Here is a 20,181-nt window from a genome sequence, read left to right on the forward strand (position 1 = left end):
ATGGCAGATAGAGACGAAATACTGTTAATCTGACTGTCTGCAGGTTTACACGCAGTTACTGTCCCTCTGTTTACAAAGGCAGAGACGTCACGGTGTCATTATTTTACTGTAGTTGGTTTCTCCTGTGTAATAATGTTCAACATTGCATCAATACATTTTTTTTGTTACTGGGAGTTGGCACCCTGTTAGTGAGGTTGCTTAAGCTAAGTACTCTTTAAAATGCCAGAATAGGGAGGATGGAGCAGGTTTAAGTTTATTAGATTGATCAGTGTTGCTGAACTATGAAATATTTTTTGCATACAGGTCTAACAGAATAGCTTTAGTGTTGTTGGTTATTTAAACTTGAGTATGAACTTATACAAAATGCAGCAAGATATTAAAAAACAGTTTTATTGATTAAAAACACTATATCGGATTCATATCAGTATCGGCAGATATCCAAATTTATGATATCGGTATCGGACATAAAAAGTGGTATCGTGCCATCTCTAGTCACTATTGGCGACTCCAATAGGGTTACCTGTCAACTGTGGTGTATGTATGTATGTATGTATGTATGTATGGTGAAAGTCCCTCTTTTTGCTCCTCCCCTCACCTGTGGATGGACGGTGCTGTTACCGTGGTGACAGCTTGGATGTGTTTCAGTCCTGCCTGGTTATCACTGCAGGAATCTTTCACATTTATTACAGGTAATAACTCTGATTTTTCTGTGTGTTATGAACTAAATGTATCCTGATACTCACAGAGATGGATGAGCAGAGGTCACATGATGAAGAACAAACATGGAGTCTTTGATTGATTTAGATATTTATTGATGAATGCAAACAAACCTGACACTGAACCATCGTCCAGCAGAACAAACCTGATCACATGACCTGCTGACCCAAACAGTGCAAAGCTCCATGGCAACAACAACAAACAGCCTCACATATGTTAACAGAGGCTGTTAGAAGCACAGAGTCTTTACAGTCTTTCTCCTGTTTGGACACAGATCTCTGCACATCTTCATCACAGTTCCTCACAGACGTGCAGAGTGTGTGGATATCAAAGCTAAGTTTCCACCATGTTTGTAGTCTGTACTGGGACTCATGGAGCATCTCTCTATGAGCACTCAGTGCTTTAAACAGTGAGTCCCAGTTTAACCAGCAGCCTTCACACCACACATCACACAGACATGGAAACTTCAAACCTCAGACTGAAGACACCATCAGAAATAAATAGATTGTGATGAAGATGAAGAACTGGAACAGTTTGCTGTGGTTTCTTCTGTTCCTGTCAGAAATAAGAGTCTGGCAGCACTTTGCTCTCCTTCCACATGTTTAAGGAGGAAGTGAAGAAGAGCGAGTGAGTCGTCTTCCTCTGTGGGCCCAACATCAGGCAGCAGCCACGTATGTTTAAAAACCCAGCACACTGCTTCAGAAACACTGAGTCAGGTGACCAGAGTCATGTGATCAGTGAGGTCTTCACTCAGGACGTCACTGCTTCAGGACCTGATTCAGAGGTTTATAAGGACGTGGATCATTGGTGCTGATGTTGTGTGAGAGCTGGTGAACCATGGGGAACATAAATAACAACCAGGCCATCAGCAGTTCTACCCCCAGCTCTAAAACCTACATAATACACTATACATATAGTTATATAGGTTATAGTATGTTGTATATACACGTAGCTGAAGCAGTTTCATTTGTAGCTTCACGCTGCACTTCACATGTTTGTCCACCAGATGGCAGCACAGAGGCCTGTGTTGGAAAGCTTTGAGTAACCAACCAGGAAATATCTGTGTGTAAAAACAGCAACACAAGAATCCAGGATGAAGACAAGAAACTCAAAGCTCACAAAACAGGTGGAGCTAATTTTGTGACGTGTTTCTGTAAAAACACCACAGAAGTGAATCATCAAAGTTTCCATGTGAGCTGATGATGCTGCTGCAGAGTTTCTGTGAACCTCCTGTGACCCCGCCTCCTCATACAGAGACATCTGATTGGTCTTCAAACTGCATCACGTGGACACATGTGATTGTGTGTTGTAGTATTGATCCCAATGCTGGTATCAGTCCTGGATCAATAACACTGGATGGATGCGTTCAGCATGGAGCCCTGAGCTGTGTTACAGACAAACATGGAAACTGACAGGTCTGTGTCATTCACAGTCTGTAACACTTCTAAACAACAGAGGCTGACCCAAGTGCCTCAGAGCCAGGCACGCTCACATCACAGCTCTCTAAATAAGCCAGTTTCAAAATAAGAGCTGAAAGCTGTGTTTGCTTGTGTTAGCTTATTATTGTGGAGACTAACATTCAGTGATCATGTGTTCAGACTCATAATGATTACTCTCAGAAATCCTGATCTTTGTATTTACTGTGTGTTGGATCAATAACTGAGATTCATGGTATCACACAGCTGTGCTGCTGCTGATGTCAGCACATCTGGAACAATACGAGGTATCTGCTAGCAGACTGAGCAGGACGTGAGACCTGTGGACTGTTTAAAGCTGTCCCTCCACAGCTCACTCAGACCTGATCCACACCTCAGTGATATTCTCTGACTTCCTCAGTAGAGACAGAAACCATTCAGATCTGGGACCATCAGCTGACTGATGATGTCACACAGACTGTGTTTTTCAGGAACAGTGATTCTGATGTGAGCCTGCTAGCTGACAGCAGACCTGATGAAAGCACATGTTCACATCTGTGAGGACAGACTGGACTCTTTGACTGCACCTTGGTTCTCCTCAGAGGTCTGTACAGGAGCATGTCCACCCCCACTGAAGATCTCAGTCACTGTGAAACATAGAAAGCTGCTTGTGTGGCCTCTGCCTCACATGTAGATACAGCTACAGGTTTCTCTGTCAGTCAGACTGAAACAGTGTCCTGATGCTGCATCATTCAGCTCTGTGCCCCAGTCAGCATCACTGGGAGCTACCAGTGTTTCTGCCCTTTTCCTGTAACACTACACTCAGCACAGGCTCAGCTGGTATCCAGTGTTGGACTTTGGCTTCAGCTGCTGTGATAGATCCTCTAACATAGATCAGCTCTGCTACATGTTGTTAGATAAGTGCAGCTGCTGTCATGTCCTGATGTTTCTCTGGCTCAGCAGCTTCTCCATCAGAGGTTCACATGGAGCTGATCCAGTATCTCCAGTAACTGTGTTCTGTGCCTCACTGGTTCATCCTTCTGTCTGTGTGACGTCAGTCAGATGTTGAAGTTAAACTCTGTAATCTTCACTGTGTCACAGAGTTCAGTGAGTCCCGTTATTCACAGTATCAATCAGATCATCAGAGAACAGCTGATCAGCAATCAGTGGTGCCAACAGCGCCTCCTGTGGTGAGAGGATGCAATAATGCAATGTAGCATTTTTCCACTCAACACTTGCAGTCATGGAAACTGTCTGTTGGATCTGTGTGACGTTGCTTTCTTGGTTAGAGTTCCTCACAAACGTCCAGATGATTCTTCTAATGAGGCGTCGACCATGTTTGCAGCTCTTTGGAAGAAAACGTCGCCCTTCTTCGCCATCCTTACTTTTCTTTGACTTCTTCAAATGCAGCTGAACTCCAGCTGGTATTTTCTTGGACTTTGCAGCTGTTTCTGGTCATCAGTTCATTCCTGCAAACCTCTGAAGCTGAACAACAATGATGCTGCATTGCTGGCTGATCCCAAAAGGTTGATTCTGTTCATCTGGACGTTTTCAGAAACGTTTGCTCACTGATCAGGTGACTTCTTCAGTCTCAGCTGACTGCAGCTTTACAAGCTTACAAACAGCACATTTGCACAATGACTGAAAGCAGCAGCACCTGATATATATGATACTAATATAATACATATACATATATAATCCATACTAATGATGAAGGAACTGAGCTCACAGTCCATTGTTCATTCAGTGAACTACTCAGTTTATTTTGGGCCTCAGAAATGCTCACTCTGTTTGTACATCACTGTCAGCAATAGACTCATTCTGCTGTGTGGACAGGAACACATGTGACATCACTTCCTGTTTGTTTGTGACTGAAGAAGTTTACAAGGAATCATTTAGAAGAGTTTCAAACATCAACTGATTGAATCCATGAATCTGAAAACGTGTTTGTGAGTGAAAGAGACAGACATGTACAGACTGAACTATCTGTTCAACAGTCAGAGTGTTTCTGTAACAGGAGACACTCTTTACACTCCACTCAGCACAGGGACACTGAGGAACCAGGAGGCCAGGGACAGAACCTAAACCCAGGATAAAGAGTTTGAGTGAATGTGGTGTTGAAGGTGTGGAGGTGGATCAGAGTGTCAGAGGAGACTCTGTAGAAGGACAGAGTGCCAGCAGGACAGTCCACATACACTGCTGCTCTGTTAGAGACAGAGGAGGAGGAGGAGATGGATGTTTGTCTGTTATTGTGCCTGACAGACTGAGGACCATCACCAGAGCAGATCAGACTCCAGGACTGATCATTCCATCCAAACACACAGTCTTCACCATTTCCTTTCCTTCTGATGCTTCTGTAACTCACTGATATACAAACGTATCCTCTCCACTCGACCTCCCAGTAACAGCGACCAGTCAGACCATTTCTACACAGCAGCTGATGAACATCAAATCTGTCTGGATGATCAGGATATGACTGAACCTCCTCCACATGTGTCACCTTCCTGTTGTTGTCAGACAGTTGGAGCTTTGTGTGCACTGTGTTTGTGTCGATTGTGAGTTGACAGGAATCTGATGGAGAGAACAAACACAATCCAGCTGCAGTTATTGATCCATCATCTGTTCATTGATTGACACTTTGATGATGACTCCTGACATGATGAAGATGGTTGAATGTGTGCTGCTTTGTTTTCATGAATCCCATTAAAAACACACTTACACTTCCTCAGACCTGGTCTCAACCATCGGACTCCAGCAGGCTCCACCCTGAAAGGAGGAGGGGGGTCAGAGCAGCACAGTCAGCATGCACACATGGACATTACATGGCTCTCACACACACACTGTTACACACTGAGCTCAAAGCTCGGCTCCACTGTTTTATTCAAAGAAATCGACATTTATTTATCAGCACATTTAAAAACAGCTTGAGCCAAAGTGCTGCACAGAGTAGAGAGAAAATAGGAAACATACACAGTAATGACTATAAAGACTGGTCAGGATTGAAAGCTACAGAGTACAAATGTGTTTCCAACCGGCTTTTAAAAATGTCCAGTGTTGGTGACGACCTGATGTGAAGGGCGACTGTTCCAGAGTTTGGCTGCAGCCATCGATAAAGCTCACCTCTGTTTTTACGTCTAGTTCTGGTCAGAAGCTGCTTATCTGCAGACCTGAGGGCTCCACTTGGATTCTTTTGTTAAAGAGAGATAAGATGGAGCCAATCCATTCACAGATTTAAAGACAACCAGATCTGGAAGTGGATTCTACCACGTACTGGTAACCAGTGGAAACAGCTGGTGATGGGTCGTCTAGCACAGACCCACCGCTGGAACCAGACAATTGATGAGGGAGAGAACTGTGACAGCGCCGTTCCTTCACTTGACCTCAGTCGCTCTCGTCTGCTCCCTCGTAACACTGCTCTTTATTGAGGTCACATGAATATGCACAAGTTCATTAACATGTGACGTCTTACACAGGTATGAACAAAGAGTACCAGTCTGTGCATAGCGTGTGTGTCTGTGTGTGTTCCAGATGTGACCCTGTGAAGACTCCCCAAAGCTGGTGCTAAGAGTCCAGCGGTCCCCCTAACAAAGGGCTCTTATACTTAACCAGACACAGAGCAGGTGTTCTCCTAAACCATAAATCAGTAAGAGAAGGTACGACCTCTCTCATGACCTTAAGGTGTGTGTGCATGCCAGAGCACTCTGGAAGGCACACAGAGTCTTTACAGACTACTGAGGCTACGTCCACACGTACACGGGTATTTTTAAAAACGGAGATTTTCCGTTTTCGTTTTAAAAAATAATCCCGTCCACACATAAAGGCAGAAATGAAGGAAAACGCTGCTATGAACATGCCAAAGCAGCAGGTGGCGCTATATTCCTAACCTGTAGAAATGTTGGCCAATCAGAAGTCTAGAAGCCTCGGTGGGAAAAAGTAAACAAAGCTGGGGCATAGAAGCAGAACAGAGTCGTATGTGTGGAGGGACAGTAACTGTGTGTATATGTAAGCATTTAAACACTGCAGAGAGTAGAATTAACAGTATTGTAGAAATTCATTTCACCCAAACAATAACGTGGCGCACAGTGTGACGTCAAAAAAGGCGCACACCTTTGACGCTGCGTTTTCTGCGTTTTCTCCGTTTTTCTCGTCCACACGTAAATGCAAAAACTGAGTTTTCGAAAATATCCACCCTGGTGGATATTTTTGGTGGATAGCTAATAACAGCAGTCTATTTAGCAGTAGCTGCTCACGTTGTTATAAAGTAAAGGAAAACGATATGAGCATTAGGTTCTAATGCGTATCTGCCTTGAATTAGACGTAGGTGCTAATGGCAGCCTACTTAGCATTAGCAGCTCAGATTGTTGTAATGCTAGGGTAAGCATTACAACAATGTTGTAATGCTTACCCTAGCATTACAACATTGTTGTAATGTTAGCATTAGCCGTTCACATTGTTAAAAAGTAAGTGTTAACATTAGTGCATAATGCTAATTCGCATCAAATTAGCGTTAGTTAATAACGGCAGCCTATTTAGCATTAGCAGATAATGTTGACCTTGGCCCACTGGAAAAGTTAACAACTAAAGATTTAGGAGTGTTTCTCGATAGCTCTTTCTCATTTGAGAAACAAATAAATTCTGTTATTAAAACCAGCTGTAAGGTTTATATTGTTGATTGTCATTTATGCTTAGAAATATTTACTCATATATGCTTAGAGTTCTATAATCGATTGCATAATGATAGAGGTTTGATCCTTAGGCTACGTCCACACGTACCCGGGTATTTTTGAAAACGCAGATTTTTCTATGCGTTTGCACCTTTCGTCCACACGTAAACGGCGTTTTTGGTCACTGAAATTGGTTCGTCACTGAGATTTTTAAAAACTTAAGTTACAAAATGTTGTCTCTGTCCAAATATTTATGGACCTAACTGTAGGTCTACTTTTAAGGAAACTCTCAACATGACTTATCAGTTATCATTAATGTTCCTGCAAACAGACTCCTTGGAGACCCCCTACATAAATATCCACGTACTATCCAGCTAGACTAGTGTGTCTGTCCCTGAAAATATTCCTGCATGTGTGATTGTTCATGTCTCATCTGCAGGAAACAAACAGGAAGTGAGTGAAGGACACAGGAAATGTTTCCAGCTTGTCCTCCTCTATCAGACATTCTCTCCATACCTGAGAGTGTCCAGTCTCCAGCCTGGATCCTTCAGTCCAGACGACAACAGCTTCATTCCTGAGTCACCTGGATGATTGTAGCTCAGATCCAGCTTTCTCAGATGGGAGGGGTTGGAGCTCAGAGCTGAGGCCAGAGAAGTACAGCCTTTCTCTGTGATCAGACATCCTGACAGACTGCAGACACACAAAACAACAATCTATCTTTTAAAGATCATTTTCTGTTTGTCACAATAACATCTATCCATTTACATCCATTCAATGTAACTTTATTTAAAAGTGACAATTCCCAACAGACAACAACAGTCGTCTGAAGCTGTTTAACAGTGTAAGGCCTCCAATATTAGAGAGAAAGCCCCAAAAACCAGACAATCCACTGTGTGCAGCACTTGGTGATGGTGGGAAGGAAGAACTCCCTTTGACACAACGATCCTCCCAGTGAAAACAGGCTCCTGGAGGAGAATCTATCAATCAATCTTTATTTATAAAGCACTTTTCATACAAAGATATAGCACAAAGTGCTTTACATGGTTAAAAGCGCCCCCCCGCCCTCCAACTCACTCCCCACACTCTCATTAACATAAACAATCATGGATACATATCCCCCCCCCACGCGCGCGCACACACACACACACACACACACACACACACACACACACACACACACACACACACACACACACACACACACAAAGAGTAAAATTGGGCTGGGCACACATGAGCCAGGTGAGGAAACACTATCACAGGGAGCCGGTTACAGACTGCAGCCTCCAGGCTGGGCACACAGCATATAATATAAATAGAATAACAGGATAGAATAAGCATAAAATAAATAAACGCTAAGTAAAAGCTAAATTAAAAAGGTGGGTCTTGAGCCTGTTCTTAAAAACATGTACGTTCTCTGCGGCCCTGAGCTCCTCCGGCAGGCTGTTCCACAGACGAGGACCATACCACTGAAAAGCTGCCTCTCCGTGAGTATGTGTCCTGACTTTAGGGACAATCAAAAGGCCAGCACCAGAGGACCTCAGGGTCCGCGAGGGTTCGTATGGTAAAAGCAGATCTGAGAGATAAGAAGGCCCAAGACCATTAAGACATTTAAAAACCAGTAAAAGAACTTTAAAATCGATCCTGAAACACACGGGGAGCCAGTGCAGCGATTCTAAAACCGGTGTAATGTGGGCCCGCCCTCTGGTCTCCGTCAGCACACGAGCTGCCGAGTTTTGCAAGAGTTGTAAAGGTGAAATATTCTTCTTAGGAAGACCAGAGAGCAGGGCATTACAGTAATCAATGCGACTGGTAATAAAAGCATGCATCAGCATCTCCGTGTTGGCCCGAGAGAGAATAGGGCGGACTCTGGCTATATTTTTTAGATGATAAAATCCAATTTTGGTTACATGTTTAACATGTGGGATAAAACCAAGCTCAGAGTCAAAAATAACACCCAGGTTTTTCACTTGTAGCGAAGGACATAGTGAAAATGCCTCTAATTTAGACAAGAGTTTCTCTCTCTGAGCCTCAGGACCGACAATTAAAACTTCAGTTTTGTCCTGGTTAAGCTGTAAAAAGTTTTCTGCCATCCAAGATCTTATATCCAAGACACAGTTAAAAAGGGCATCCATTGGTCTGGTGTCATCAGGAGACACGGAGATGTACAGCTGCGTGTCATCAGCGTAACTGTGGACGTTCACTCCATGCCTCCTGATGACACTGCCGAGAGGCAACATATACAAATTAAAAAGTACAGGGCCTAGAACCGACCCTTGAGGCACACCACATGTCATTTCATGGATCTTAGAGGAGCATGTATCCATACTCACCATAAAAGATCTGTCAGAGAGATAGGAAGTGAACCAGTTGTGTACAGCACCAGAGAGGCCCACCATGTGTTTTAGTCTGTTTAAAAGAATAGCGTGGTCTACTGTATCAAAGGCTGCGCTTAGATCCAGCAGCACCAGCACTGAGAGCTTTTGGGCGTCCCAGTTACATCTAAGATCATTTAAAACCTTTAGGAGAGCCGTCTCTGTGCTGTGGTTCACCCTAAATCCAGACTGGAATATCTCCAGGATCTGTCTATCATTGAGAAAATCAGTAATCTGAGTAAAAACAAGTTTTTCTAAGATTTTATTTAAAAATGGTGAGTTGGATACAGGTCTGTAGTTATTAAAATCATTACAATCCAAATTGCTCTTCTTCAGAAGGGGCCTCACCACCGCCGTTTTAAAGGCAGCAGGGAAGACACCCAACTGAAGAGAGCAAAGCTCAGCTTCAAAAAAATCTACCATGACTGGTTGCAGGGTGAGGGGAAAGAGAAGAGATGAGCTCAGAGAGACACAAAAGTTAAGGACATGCAGTCGTGACATATAAAAGCATCAGGAGTGAAAAGAGGGGAGTGGAGAAGAAAGCAGAGCATCATCAACAGCCTGAGCCTATAGCAGCATAACTAAGGGATGGTTCAGGGTCACCTGATCCAGCTCGAACTATAAGCTTTATCAAAAAGGAAAGTTTGAAGCTGATCTTCAAAGTAGAGGGTGTCTGTCTCCTGAACTCAAACTGGGAGCTGCTTCCACACCAAGTCCAACATAGCTAGGCTGAGTCGTTAGATTAGTCCAAAGTAAAGTCAGAAAGTCATTATTTGTGTCACATTTTAGTGGAAATGTACAACAACTGTCCAAAAGTTATTTCTAAATCTGATATTAAACAGTTTAAATGGTGAAAAAAGCTGTAAAGAAAACAGAGTCAATAAAAGCCTCTTTACAGGGTCACCAGTTTAAAACTCAGACATTTAAACTGGTGATTCTCCTTCTCTGCTCCATTTCCTCTCTAGACTTCCTGTTCCTAGGAGGGATTTGATTGGCTGAACGTCCTTTTAGCCTTTCTTTAGTTCTTTGGGTGCTAATCAAAGAGGTAAACACACGCGTCATGTGACGTGACATAAGGAGCGCTCTGATTGGTTGGGATTGACAAACTATGGTGCTGTTTGCAAGCTTAGCTTTGCAGAGGCAAGAAAATCTCTTGGGATGCTCCACAGTGACGTTTCCACACTTTGGAGCTTCTGAAGTGCAGATGTTTGGAAACGCTGCTCCAACGTGTGGTTCAAACACTCAGATCACGTGACCTCAGCTGCCACAGGTGGCATACCTGCGGCTTCCATGTTAGCATGTTAGCTCCAACAGGTGGTCAGTGTGAGAGCAGAAGATGATATTAGTGACATCCAAACAAGGAAGGAAGAGACTGTTGAAGGCAGCGAGCTGTGACTGCTGTGAACAGTGTCCTCACACTATTTTCTCCCTGTGTCAACATACATGAGGCTGCTTCAGCTGCAACACACCACAAACACCTTTATACAACTAAATATACTGAGAGCACACTGCTGTGGTTGCTGTGGTAACATCCATATATCCAGCTGTTTGGGGCCGAGTCTGCTTCCTCATCCTTGGTTCAACCCTCAAAGTTTGATGCGTTTTTTTGAGATTTGGTTTTATTTGTTGTTCTATACACTGTGAAACAAAGCTAGAAGCCCCTGTGGTTCAGCGGGGGACTCAAACCCAGGACCCAACCTGCTCCAACAACAGTCAGAGGATTTTATTAAGTCTCATTTTCTGTTCATTAGGAAAACATCAATAATGAAGAGCACATGTTTATAGAGGCACATTCAGACCAATGACAACAGTCCATTCACACTGACCTCCACCTTTTTAAATGTGAGTAAACACATCATGGTTCTGGTGCTGACGTGGTATCAGGGACAGGTGATGATTTTGAACTCAGTCTGAGGTTTGATTACATTGAACCTGCACTGCTTTCTCCTGTTTATGACACATTTATACCCAAAGTCTCAGCTGGATAACAAAGAACGAGGAGAAACACATTTGTTGAGAGAATTGTTAACAAATGTGGTGAGAGTGTTGTAATAGTTACAGACAGAACTATGATTTATTTATTTAAATGCATTCCAGGACGTTTTTTACTCACGTTATGTCGCTTCCACGATGTTATTTTTCTCTCCTACAACGTACGTTACAATTACATTAGCATGACCATTTATCCAAATTAGGCGATGACGTCATTCAGCGACTTCCAGCAACTTTTAGGACAGCCAATAGCAATTTTCCTTACTGAGGAGTTGGCAACACTGCTAGGAGCAGTGGGTGGATGGCAGCATCATCATGAAGGATCAGTGAGAATAAATCATCATCCACAAAGAAAACCAGTCTGAGTGTCTGACGCTCTTGTTAGAAAGACGCAGTCGCAGCTTGTGGGTGCAGTTAGCTGGTTTGCTAGTTAGCTGGTTTGCTAGTTAGCTGGGAGCTAACTCACTCGAACATTTAATGCTAAACTGTCTAAATTGTGTGAGCAGCATTCATTGCTGCTCTGTGTTACTCTCCAGCCTCTCTTTAACTTATTCCTCTCAGTTTTTTTCCTCCTTACAAACTAGAAAACCTTCTTTTTCAGCTTCTCCTCCACACTCAAGCTGTGGCTAAGGTGCTACCAGCACGCATGCTCGGTGTGTCCAAATTCATGGGCTGCTTCCTCCTGAGCCGCATTTGTAGACCGATAACGTCACAGGCTGTCCAAATTCGTGGACTCCTCGGAATGCAGCCGACAAATGCGTCCTCCTTTTCCCCGAATTTGAAGGATGGGTCGGGTGTGTCCTTCGTGGCCCACCATATCCCAGAATTCATATTGCGGCCCAGCCAAACTCCAGTTTCTGGTAATGGCGACCGCTACTAAGATTTAAATTTACTCTTATTAATCTTTCTGGGTCACAAAACTTTTAACATATTTTCAGGCGAGAAAGTAGTTGTGTAAACATCAAATATCTGCTCGGTTTATCAAGATATCGCATATTTGCAAAAGTGCTTCGACGTTTTCAGAGGCGTCTGCTACCCACCAGCTCGACAGCTAGCCGGGAGCTCGAGGGTCACTGATGCGGCCGAGAACGGCACAACTCCCGGCACATCATTTTCAGATCACCGCAGACTTTCGCTAATCAGGTTAAAAGTAATATATAAGTCACTTAGACAACCTAAAAATGTTACTGTTGGGCTTTTTCAGTGTTTTATTTGTTCGTGAGTAAATCGGTTTGGCTGAGATTAAAGTTATCAGATTAGATAAAATAAAACTATGAATCCCCCGGGTGGGTTCGTCCTTGGTTTTTACACAACTGAATAAACGTCAAACAGAAAACTGATTAAACAGACGTGTGAGATGGTCAACAATTTACACCAGTGTCCTGTTATATTTTAGATAGCAAGGAGCAGACGGCCGAGTTTATTAAACTCCACCGAGACAGCAGTGACGCTAATCAGAAGGCTAGACCGTCCAATTTCACGGCCGTTTACTTCCGGCCTACCCGACCTTCTGAGGACCCGGCCCACGTAGACCGCGAAGGCCGGGTGCTCAGGAGGAAGCAGCCCATGAATTTGGACACGACCACAGTCTTTCTCACTCAACAGTTACACTCGTCACCCAGACTAACACCACTCCACATGTTCACAACTAGGAGGCGCTAAAAGACCACATACAGTGAGATTATCAATAAATGTCTGCTGTGTCTGACAGTGACTTGAGTTTTTACTAACTGGCTACATGAGCAGGATTAGCTGCAGTGCTATCTTTGTAAAAGAGACTCAGCATTAGAACCAAACAGAAACATTTCTACTTTTTCTGCAGCACCAGCTGGATGCATGGAGCCTAAACTCCAGTGACAATGAGACACATACAGTGTGACTGCTGTGACTTTACAGCTGGGCCTCATTCACTGACATTAGTCAGATATGACTGACTCTAGGGTTGCAAAATTCCCGGAATTTTCAAAGATGGAAACTTTCCATGGGAATAAACGGGAATTAACGGGAATTTATGGGAATAAACTGGGAATTTTCAAAATTGAAGGTTGGCTCTTCTTAGGGAACTTAAATATAGTTGAGCAAAGTATATTTTAGCATAATATTGACAAAAACAAACAAATGCAATTCAAATACACTTGAATATCCATGCCATTCCTTAATCACATGTACAGAGCACATGCTTGCTGCATGGCTATTGAGACCACCTACTGGCACTGTGCATGCCTCCATCACATGTACACATGGACCACACTTTTGAGCCTGAAGGACAAAGAGTATTGAAGGCACACATTTGAGCCTGTGGACTTAACAAGTGAGGTAAGTTTTGATGATATTATGGGAAAATATATTCATTAAATGTTTAAATTGTGAATATCACATAAAATGTATTAATCCTATAGATAGCAATCTGATAAGATGCTAAATAAAATGCTAGCATCTGTTAGATGCTAAATAAGCCATAGCTAGTATAACATAAAGAAGATGCTAGCTTCCTCATTTGGCTGTTTTGTTTTGAAGATCATTCCAGTTGTTTAGCTAGCCTTACTATTTATATCTGTTTATTATCATATTGCAATTGTATTATTACGATCTCTTGCATTGCATTAGCATTTTTACAAGCTCTTGTTTTATTTTACAGAAAAATGCCACATGCGCTATCTGATGTGTGGAGACATTTTACACCAGCTAATGTGCAAGGGAAACCTGTATATATGTGTAAATATTGTGATAAGACGTACGTGAAGAATGCCACAAAAATGCAGCAGCACATTGCAAAGTGCAAAAAAATTCCTCAAGGCCCAACACATGCAGCAGCCAGGAGTTCCACTCAAGGGGAAAATGAATCTGTTTCAGCTGTATCAGAGTCAGATACCCACTCATCAGCTCCTGGTCCCTCTGGCATCAGAGGATTCTTTGATTTTATGGATGACACTAGCCAGAAAAACGCAGATGAGTGTTTCGCTCGTGCAATCTATGCAACTGGCTCACCCCTGATGCTGACATCCAATGTGTACTGGAAGAGATTTTTGAATGTTCTCCGACCAGCATACATTCCCCCAACCAGACATGCATTGTCTACTCATCTACTGGATGAAGAGTTCAGTCGAGTTCAAGCAAAGGTGAAACAGACCATTGACCAAGCTGACTGTATTTCAGTCATCACTGATGGATGGTCCAATATCAGGGGACAAGGAATTATTAACTACATAATCACCACTCCTCAGCCTGTGTTCTACAAGAGTGTAGACACAAAGGAAAACGGACACACAGGCCAATACATTGCAGATGAGCTAAAAGTGATCATCAATGACCTTGGACCAGATAAAGTTTTTGCACTGGTCACTGACAACGCAGCCAACATGAAGGTTGCCTGGGCACATGTGGAGGAGACCTACCCACATATAACTACTATTGGCTGTGCAGCCCATACACTAAATCTTCTCCTAAAAGACATAATGGCACTAAAAACAATGGACACTCTGAATAAGAGAGTGAAGCAAGTTCTGAAATATGTTAAAGGCAAACAAGTAACTTCCGCTACATTTCTGTCAAAGCAAAAGGAAAAGAACAAGAGTACTACACTGAAGCTTCCCAGCATAACGCGATGGGGTGGTGTTGTTATCATGTTTGACAGCCTTCTGGAGGGAAAGGAGTCTCTGCAAGAGATGGCCATATCCCAGTCTGTAGGCATCGACAGTGACATCAAGAAGGTCATCTTGGATGATGTGTTCTGGGAAAGAGTATCTAGCAGCAGGAAAATCCTCAAACCTATTGCAGCAGCAATAGCGAAGATAGAGGGGGATGGTGCCATCTTGTCAGATGTCCAGTGCCTTTTTGCAGAACTCAAAGAAGAAATCCAGACAATTCTGCCCACTTCCCTACTACTGAAAGCAGAGGAAACGGCTGTGGTCAAGTCATTGGAACAGCAGAGGGAGCATGCACTGGCTTCATGCAGCCAGTGCATGCAACAGCATACATGCTGGACCCCAAATATGACAAGGGCATACTTTCTGGGGAAGAGATCAACGGTGCCTATGCGGTCATTACAGCCATGTCTGACCACCTGGGTCTCGATAAAGGCAAACTTCTAGGTAGTTTGGCAAAGTATCGAACAAAGCAAGGCCTTTGGAAAGGGGATGGAATATGGCAGTCATGCCAGCACATATCTGCAGCCACCTGGTGGAAGGGACTATGTGAATCTGAGGCCCTTGCACCTGTAGCCTCCATCCTCCTCCAAATCCCACCATCATCAGCCGCCTCCGAGCGCAACTGGTCACTGTTTGGCAACACCCACACAAAGGTTCGCAACAGGCTCACAAATGTGAGAGTGGAAAAGCTGGTCGGCATTCGGGCAAACCTACGGCTCTTTGAGCCTGACACAGAGCCATCCTCAACAAGGCTGGAAAGTGACACTGAAGAGGAAGACTCAGAGTTGGATGCTGAGGAAGTGGACATGTTGTTGGATGATGATGAGGTCCAGGAAGAGTCTATTGACTGAGCAAAAATGAGAAAAGAGGATTGCTTGAAGGAAGATTTGCATGTTTAATGGGACGTTTTGGAGGATAAGTGGCATTTTTCATTTAACCTTTTGAATGGGACTTTGTGGAGATTTTTGGACAGGGGGCATTTTTGAATGAGCGGGGTTAGGGGATGGTAATATTGAACTCAACATTTCTGTTTTTATTCATCCATGAAACAAGTTATTAAAACGTGTTCTATTCTACTGTACTTACAAATAAATCTGTTGAAATATCTGTTGAAAACATTTTGCATGGAGGTTTTCTTATGATTTCTGTTTATATTTATGCTTGGAAATAATATATTCCCAGTTAGTTCTCCTAAATTCCCATTAATTTCCATAATTCCCATTATTTCCATGGAAAGTTTCCAATATGGAATATTTCCAAAATTCCCAAGCTTAACTTACCATGGAAATTTACCAGAAACTTTTTGGAAATTTACCGGAAATTTTCCACCCCTTTGCAACCCTAACTGACTCTATATCACACTTAAAGCTTCCTGTAAATGAAAGAATCAGTGAAAACGAGGCACTTCAGTTGATTTTAAACAAAAACTCTGAACATAACCTGATCCAGACCAGGTTATTGGTTCAGCATCAGTAACCATGGTGATGTAGCCAGGTAAACACAGAGACAGACAATTTATGCTCACAATCACACATCTCCAGTTAACCTTGCATGCATGTTCTTGGACTGTGGGAGGAAGAGTACCTGAAGACAACCCACATAGACCACACTATCTCCCCTATTTACAGAATTATAATCTAATTAGATGATAAAGTAATAAATTATTTGGTATTTTAATAAAAATACATTTTAGCAATAGTTTATAAGTCAACAATTATAGTTTTAAAAAAAGTGACAAATCAAACAGTCAATAAATCTTCTACAGCTGAAACTAATGTAGACAATGTCGGGGGAGGAAGTAAAAGTAAAAACCAGAGACGATAACTACCAAAATAAAACGGGAAGTGAATAACATTCAAGCTCACTTTAAGCTCAACAGTCAAATTCAGTTTTATATTAATCTATTGTTTTGAATTTTTGTTTACATTTTATGTTTAAGTGAGGCAATGAGTCATATCACTATGACCAAATATATATTTCATCTTTTCAGTCAGAAATAATCAATTGATCATATTTTTATTACTAAAGTTTTCTGAAAATCAAATTCTGATATCTGAACAAACAGCTCTGTAAAAACCTTCAGAATACAGGAATCGAACTAGAAGGTTTGGTGGATGAAGCACTGCTAAAATAAAGAATTTGGACTCAGAGGAGCAGATGGGACATTTCATTGCAAATGAAAGACAGAAAGTGAACAAATATCACTAAAAACCCCAGACGCTAATTTCTACATTAAGACTTTTTTCAAATCAATTGACTGTTTATGCAGTAATAGAAATCAGGTTTAACATGATCATCGGTGGAACATTTTAAATCCTGACCTGAGAGTTTCCATTTTACAGCGTGGACTCTTCACTCCAGCAGACAGAAACTTCACTCCTGAATCCTGCAGGTCAGAGTTACTCAGGTCCAGCTGTCTCAGACTAGAGGACTGGGAGCTGAGAGCTGAGGACAGCGCTTCATAGCCTCTCTCTGAGAGCTTACAGTGACTCAGTCTGAAAAATGACACATAAACATTAAACACTGTTATTAAATTGCAATGAGGGTGCACTAAAGAGTTTTTAGATTTTTTGCAATAAATCCTGTTTATTGCAACACTAGGTCAACACTAGGGCTGCACAATTAATCGTTAGAAAATCGCGATCTCGATTCATACTTGTGTGCGATCTCATTTCCAAATGACAACGATTTAAAAAAAAAAAAAAAAGACGACGATTGTACCGCATTTTGATCCGGGACGTACTCTGCATGAAAACAAGCGCTCACTCTTCCTGCTCAACAAATGATAAGGGCGGAGCCTTATACCACGTGATACAGAAGCTGTGCCGTGTGATGCTAAAATTAGCGGGAAAAAACAACGGAGAGCACGTCAGGGATGACGAGAAAGTGACAGGAGAAAATCCGTCCCGGTCAACCACCCAAACACCAATAACGGGAACCTTATACAGCGCTTCCCTATACCCGTCGACCTCCCGCAGGCACAAAGAAACTACGGAGGCTATTACTTATCACCTGACCAAAGATATGGCTCCATCAACACTGTGCAAAACGAGGGATTTAGGAAAACGATCAACACCCTAGACAAACACTACACAGTGCCGTCCCGCAACTATTTTTCTATTGTTGCACTACCTGCTCTGTACACGCAGCGTCGAGCAACGGTGGAGACAGAATTTCAAGCAGGACAACATTTTGTTGTTTTTATGTTTATTTATTGTTTTTATGTTCAGTCTCAACTGTTATGAAGTTGATGTGCAGTTAATAAGTGCAATAAATATTTATACTGGAAAAGAGAATCGTGAGAGAATCGTGATCTCAATTCTAAGCCAAAAAATCGTGATTCTCATTTTATGCAAAATCATGCAGCCCTAGTCAACACTAAGAGATGACACTAACATAAAACTATTACAGAAGTTTAACTGACTTTTTTCCCCATTTAGTGGCTTCTTATTGGTTAATTCTGTCAATTCATGAAAAGCACAACATAACTTGATCTCACCTCAGAGTATTCAGTTTACAGTGTGGACTTCTCAGTCCTGCAGAAAGAAACTCCACTGCTGGATCCTGCAGGTTGTTGTTACTTAAGTCCAGCTCTCTCAGTGTAGAAGACTGGGAGCTGAGAACTGAGGACAGAGCTTCATACCCTCTTTCAGAGAGATCAGGGACACTCAGCCTAAAAAACAAAAACAAAATAAAGACATAATCTGAAAAATTGTCATTTGATAACAAACTGTTTGTGATTAATTTAAATCACTTCTTGTGTTGAACCTTTGAAAGAAAGACAAATGTCAGTGTGCATTACTATTTATGGCTAAAAAACGTTTTAGTTTAAAAATGTTCCCTGTGTAAATATAAAGACCTGGAACTTGTTCATTAAATGCTAAACAAAAACAAGTGATGACTCATTCTGTGAACAGGTGACAGTAGGGCTGCACGATTTTGCATAAAATGAGAATCACGATTTTTTGGCTTAGAATTGAGATCACGATTCTCTCACGATTTTCTTTTCCAGTATAAATATTTATTGCTAGGGATGGGTACCGGTGTCCGGTGCCATGATGGCACCGGTTCTGACATAAACGGTAGTAACCAGACCGAAAAGCAGCGCACATTTCGGTGCTTTATTTCGGTGCTTTTTTTTTCCTGAGCTGTGATACACTTCTAGCCAATCATTTTACGTTTCCGAGGATAGTAGGCGGGGCCGGGTACGTACGTTCTGTTAGAGCAGAGCTACAGATTAAAAATGTCCAAGGCGAAGCGGTCAAAGTCTGGCTGTACTTCACAGCAAAAGATGCAAACTCAGCAGCAACAAGTGCTTTAAGCTGATACTGTGATACTGTCAAAGGAGGTAACACCTCGAATCCGATGAAACACCTGGCGACGCATAGCGTTTTTTTTAAAAGCCAAGAAATGCGCCGTATTTGATAGCTTGCTGCGAGACCTCACACCGAGCGCATCTACTGCGGGTGTGGTGCCTGTTATCGACCCGGAGTTAGAACATCCCCCAAAAACCCGAAGAGGAGAGTCCTGGCCCCTAGCCCTGCCAGTGTAGCAGAAATGATGAGGATGATGATGCAGCAGCAGCCGTTCTTCTCTGCGTGAGTAGCTTAATGTTGTTCGTGTGTAATTTACGTTGAGTAGGCTAACCACGTTATTATATTAATGCATGTAAGGTGAACTAGCAAACATCATCATAGCTACATGCGGCTGTCTTCTTGTTTGATGGCAGATACTCCCTTCACCCTGGCCAAAAAGGCTAAAATGACCAAAGAAAAAGTGGAAAACAGTTAAACATGAGAGGTTTTTGGACAAAGTTTGTGTTTTTTCCATTGTTTAAGCACTGCTTCCAGCCAAGAGTGATACCATATATGCCCCATAGCTGCAGAAAAGGCTAACATTGTTATCTTTTTACAAAAAACAGCTGAACATGAGAGGTTTTTGGACAAAGTTTGTGTTCTCCATTCTTTAAGCACCGTTTGAGCACCGGCACCGTTTCAAAAGTACCGGTTTGGCACCGGTATCGGATAAAACCTAAACGATACCCATCCCTATTTATTGCACTTATTAACTGCACATCAACTTCGTAACAGTTGAGACTGAACATAAAAACAATAAATAAACATAAAAACAACAAAATGTTGTACTGCTTGAAATTCTGTCTCCACCGTTGCTCGACGCTGCGTGTACAGAGCAGGTAGTGCAACAATAGAAAAATAGTTGCGGGACGGCACTGTGTAGCGTTTGTCTAGGGTGTTGATCGTTTTCCTAAATCCCTCGTTTTGCACAGTGTTGATGGAGCCATATCTTTGGTCAGGTGATAAGTAATAGCCTCCGTAGTTTCTTTGTGCCTGCGCGAGTTCGACGTGTATAGGGA

General features: G+C 42.5%; 1 protein-coding gene across 1 annotated transcript in view; it reads right to left on the reverse strand.

Moving 5' to 3' along the window:
• Window positions 1-20,181, reverse strand: part of LOC146554360 (protein NLRC3-like) — a 27,627-nt gene continuing 7,446 nt past the window's right edge. Inside the window, exons 8-12 of the mRNA XM_085253143.1 lie at window positions 18,307-18,480; window positions 17,129-17,302; window positions 7,313-7,486; window positions 4,852-4,898; window positions 1-4,703 (exon numbers count right to left, since the gene is read on the reverse strand). Of these exons, the coding sequence (XP_085109269.1) occupies window positions 4,171-4,703; window positions 4,852-4,898; window positions 7,313-7,486; window positions 17,129-17,302; window positions 18,307-18,480 (1,102 nt within the window). The 3' untranslated portion in view covers window positions 1-4,170. The remainder of the gene's footprint in view (window positions 4,704-4,851; window positions 4,899-7,312; window positions 7,487-17,128; window positions 17,303-18,306; window positions 18,481-20,181) is intronic.

This window comes from Mchenga conophoros, linkage group LG18, assembly GCF_057382185.1.
Source record: "Mchenga conophoros isolate Kocher_MC1m ecotype Shallow Benthic linkage group LG18, M_conophoros_male_GT1.1, whole genome shotgun sequence".
NCBI lineage: Eukaryota > Metazoa > Chordata > Actinopteri > Cichliformes > Cichlidae > Mchenga > Mchenga conophoros.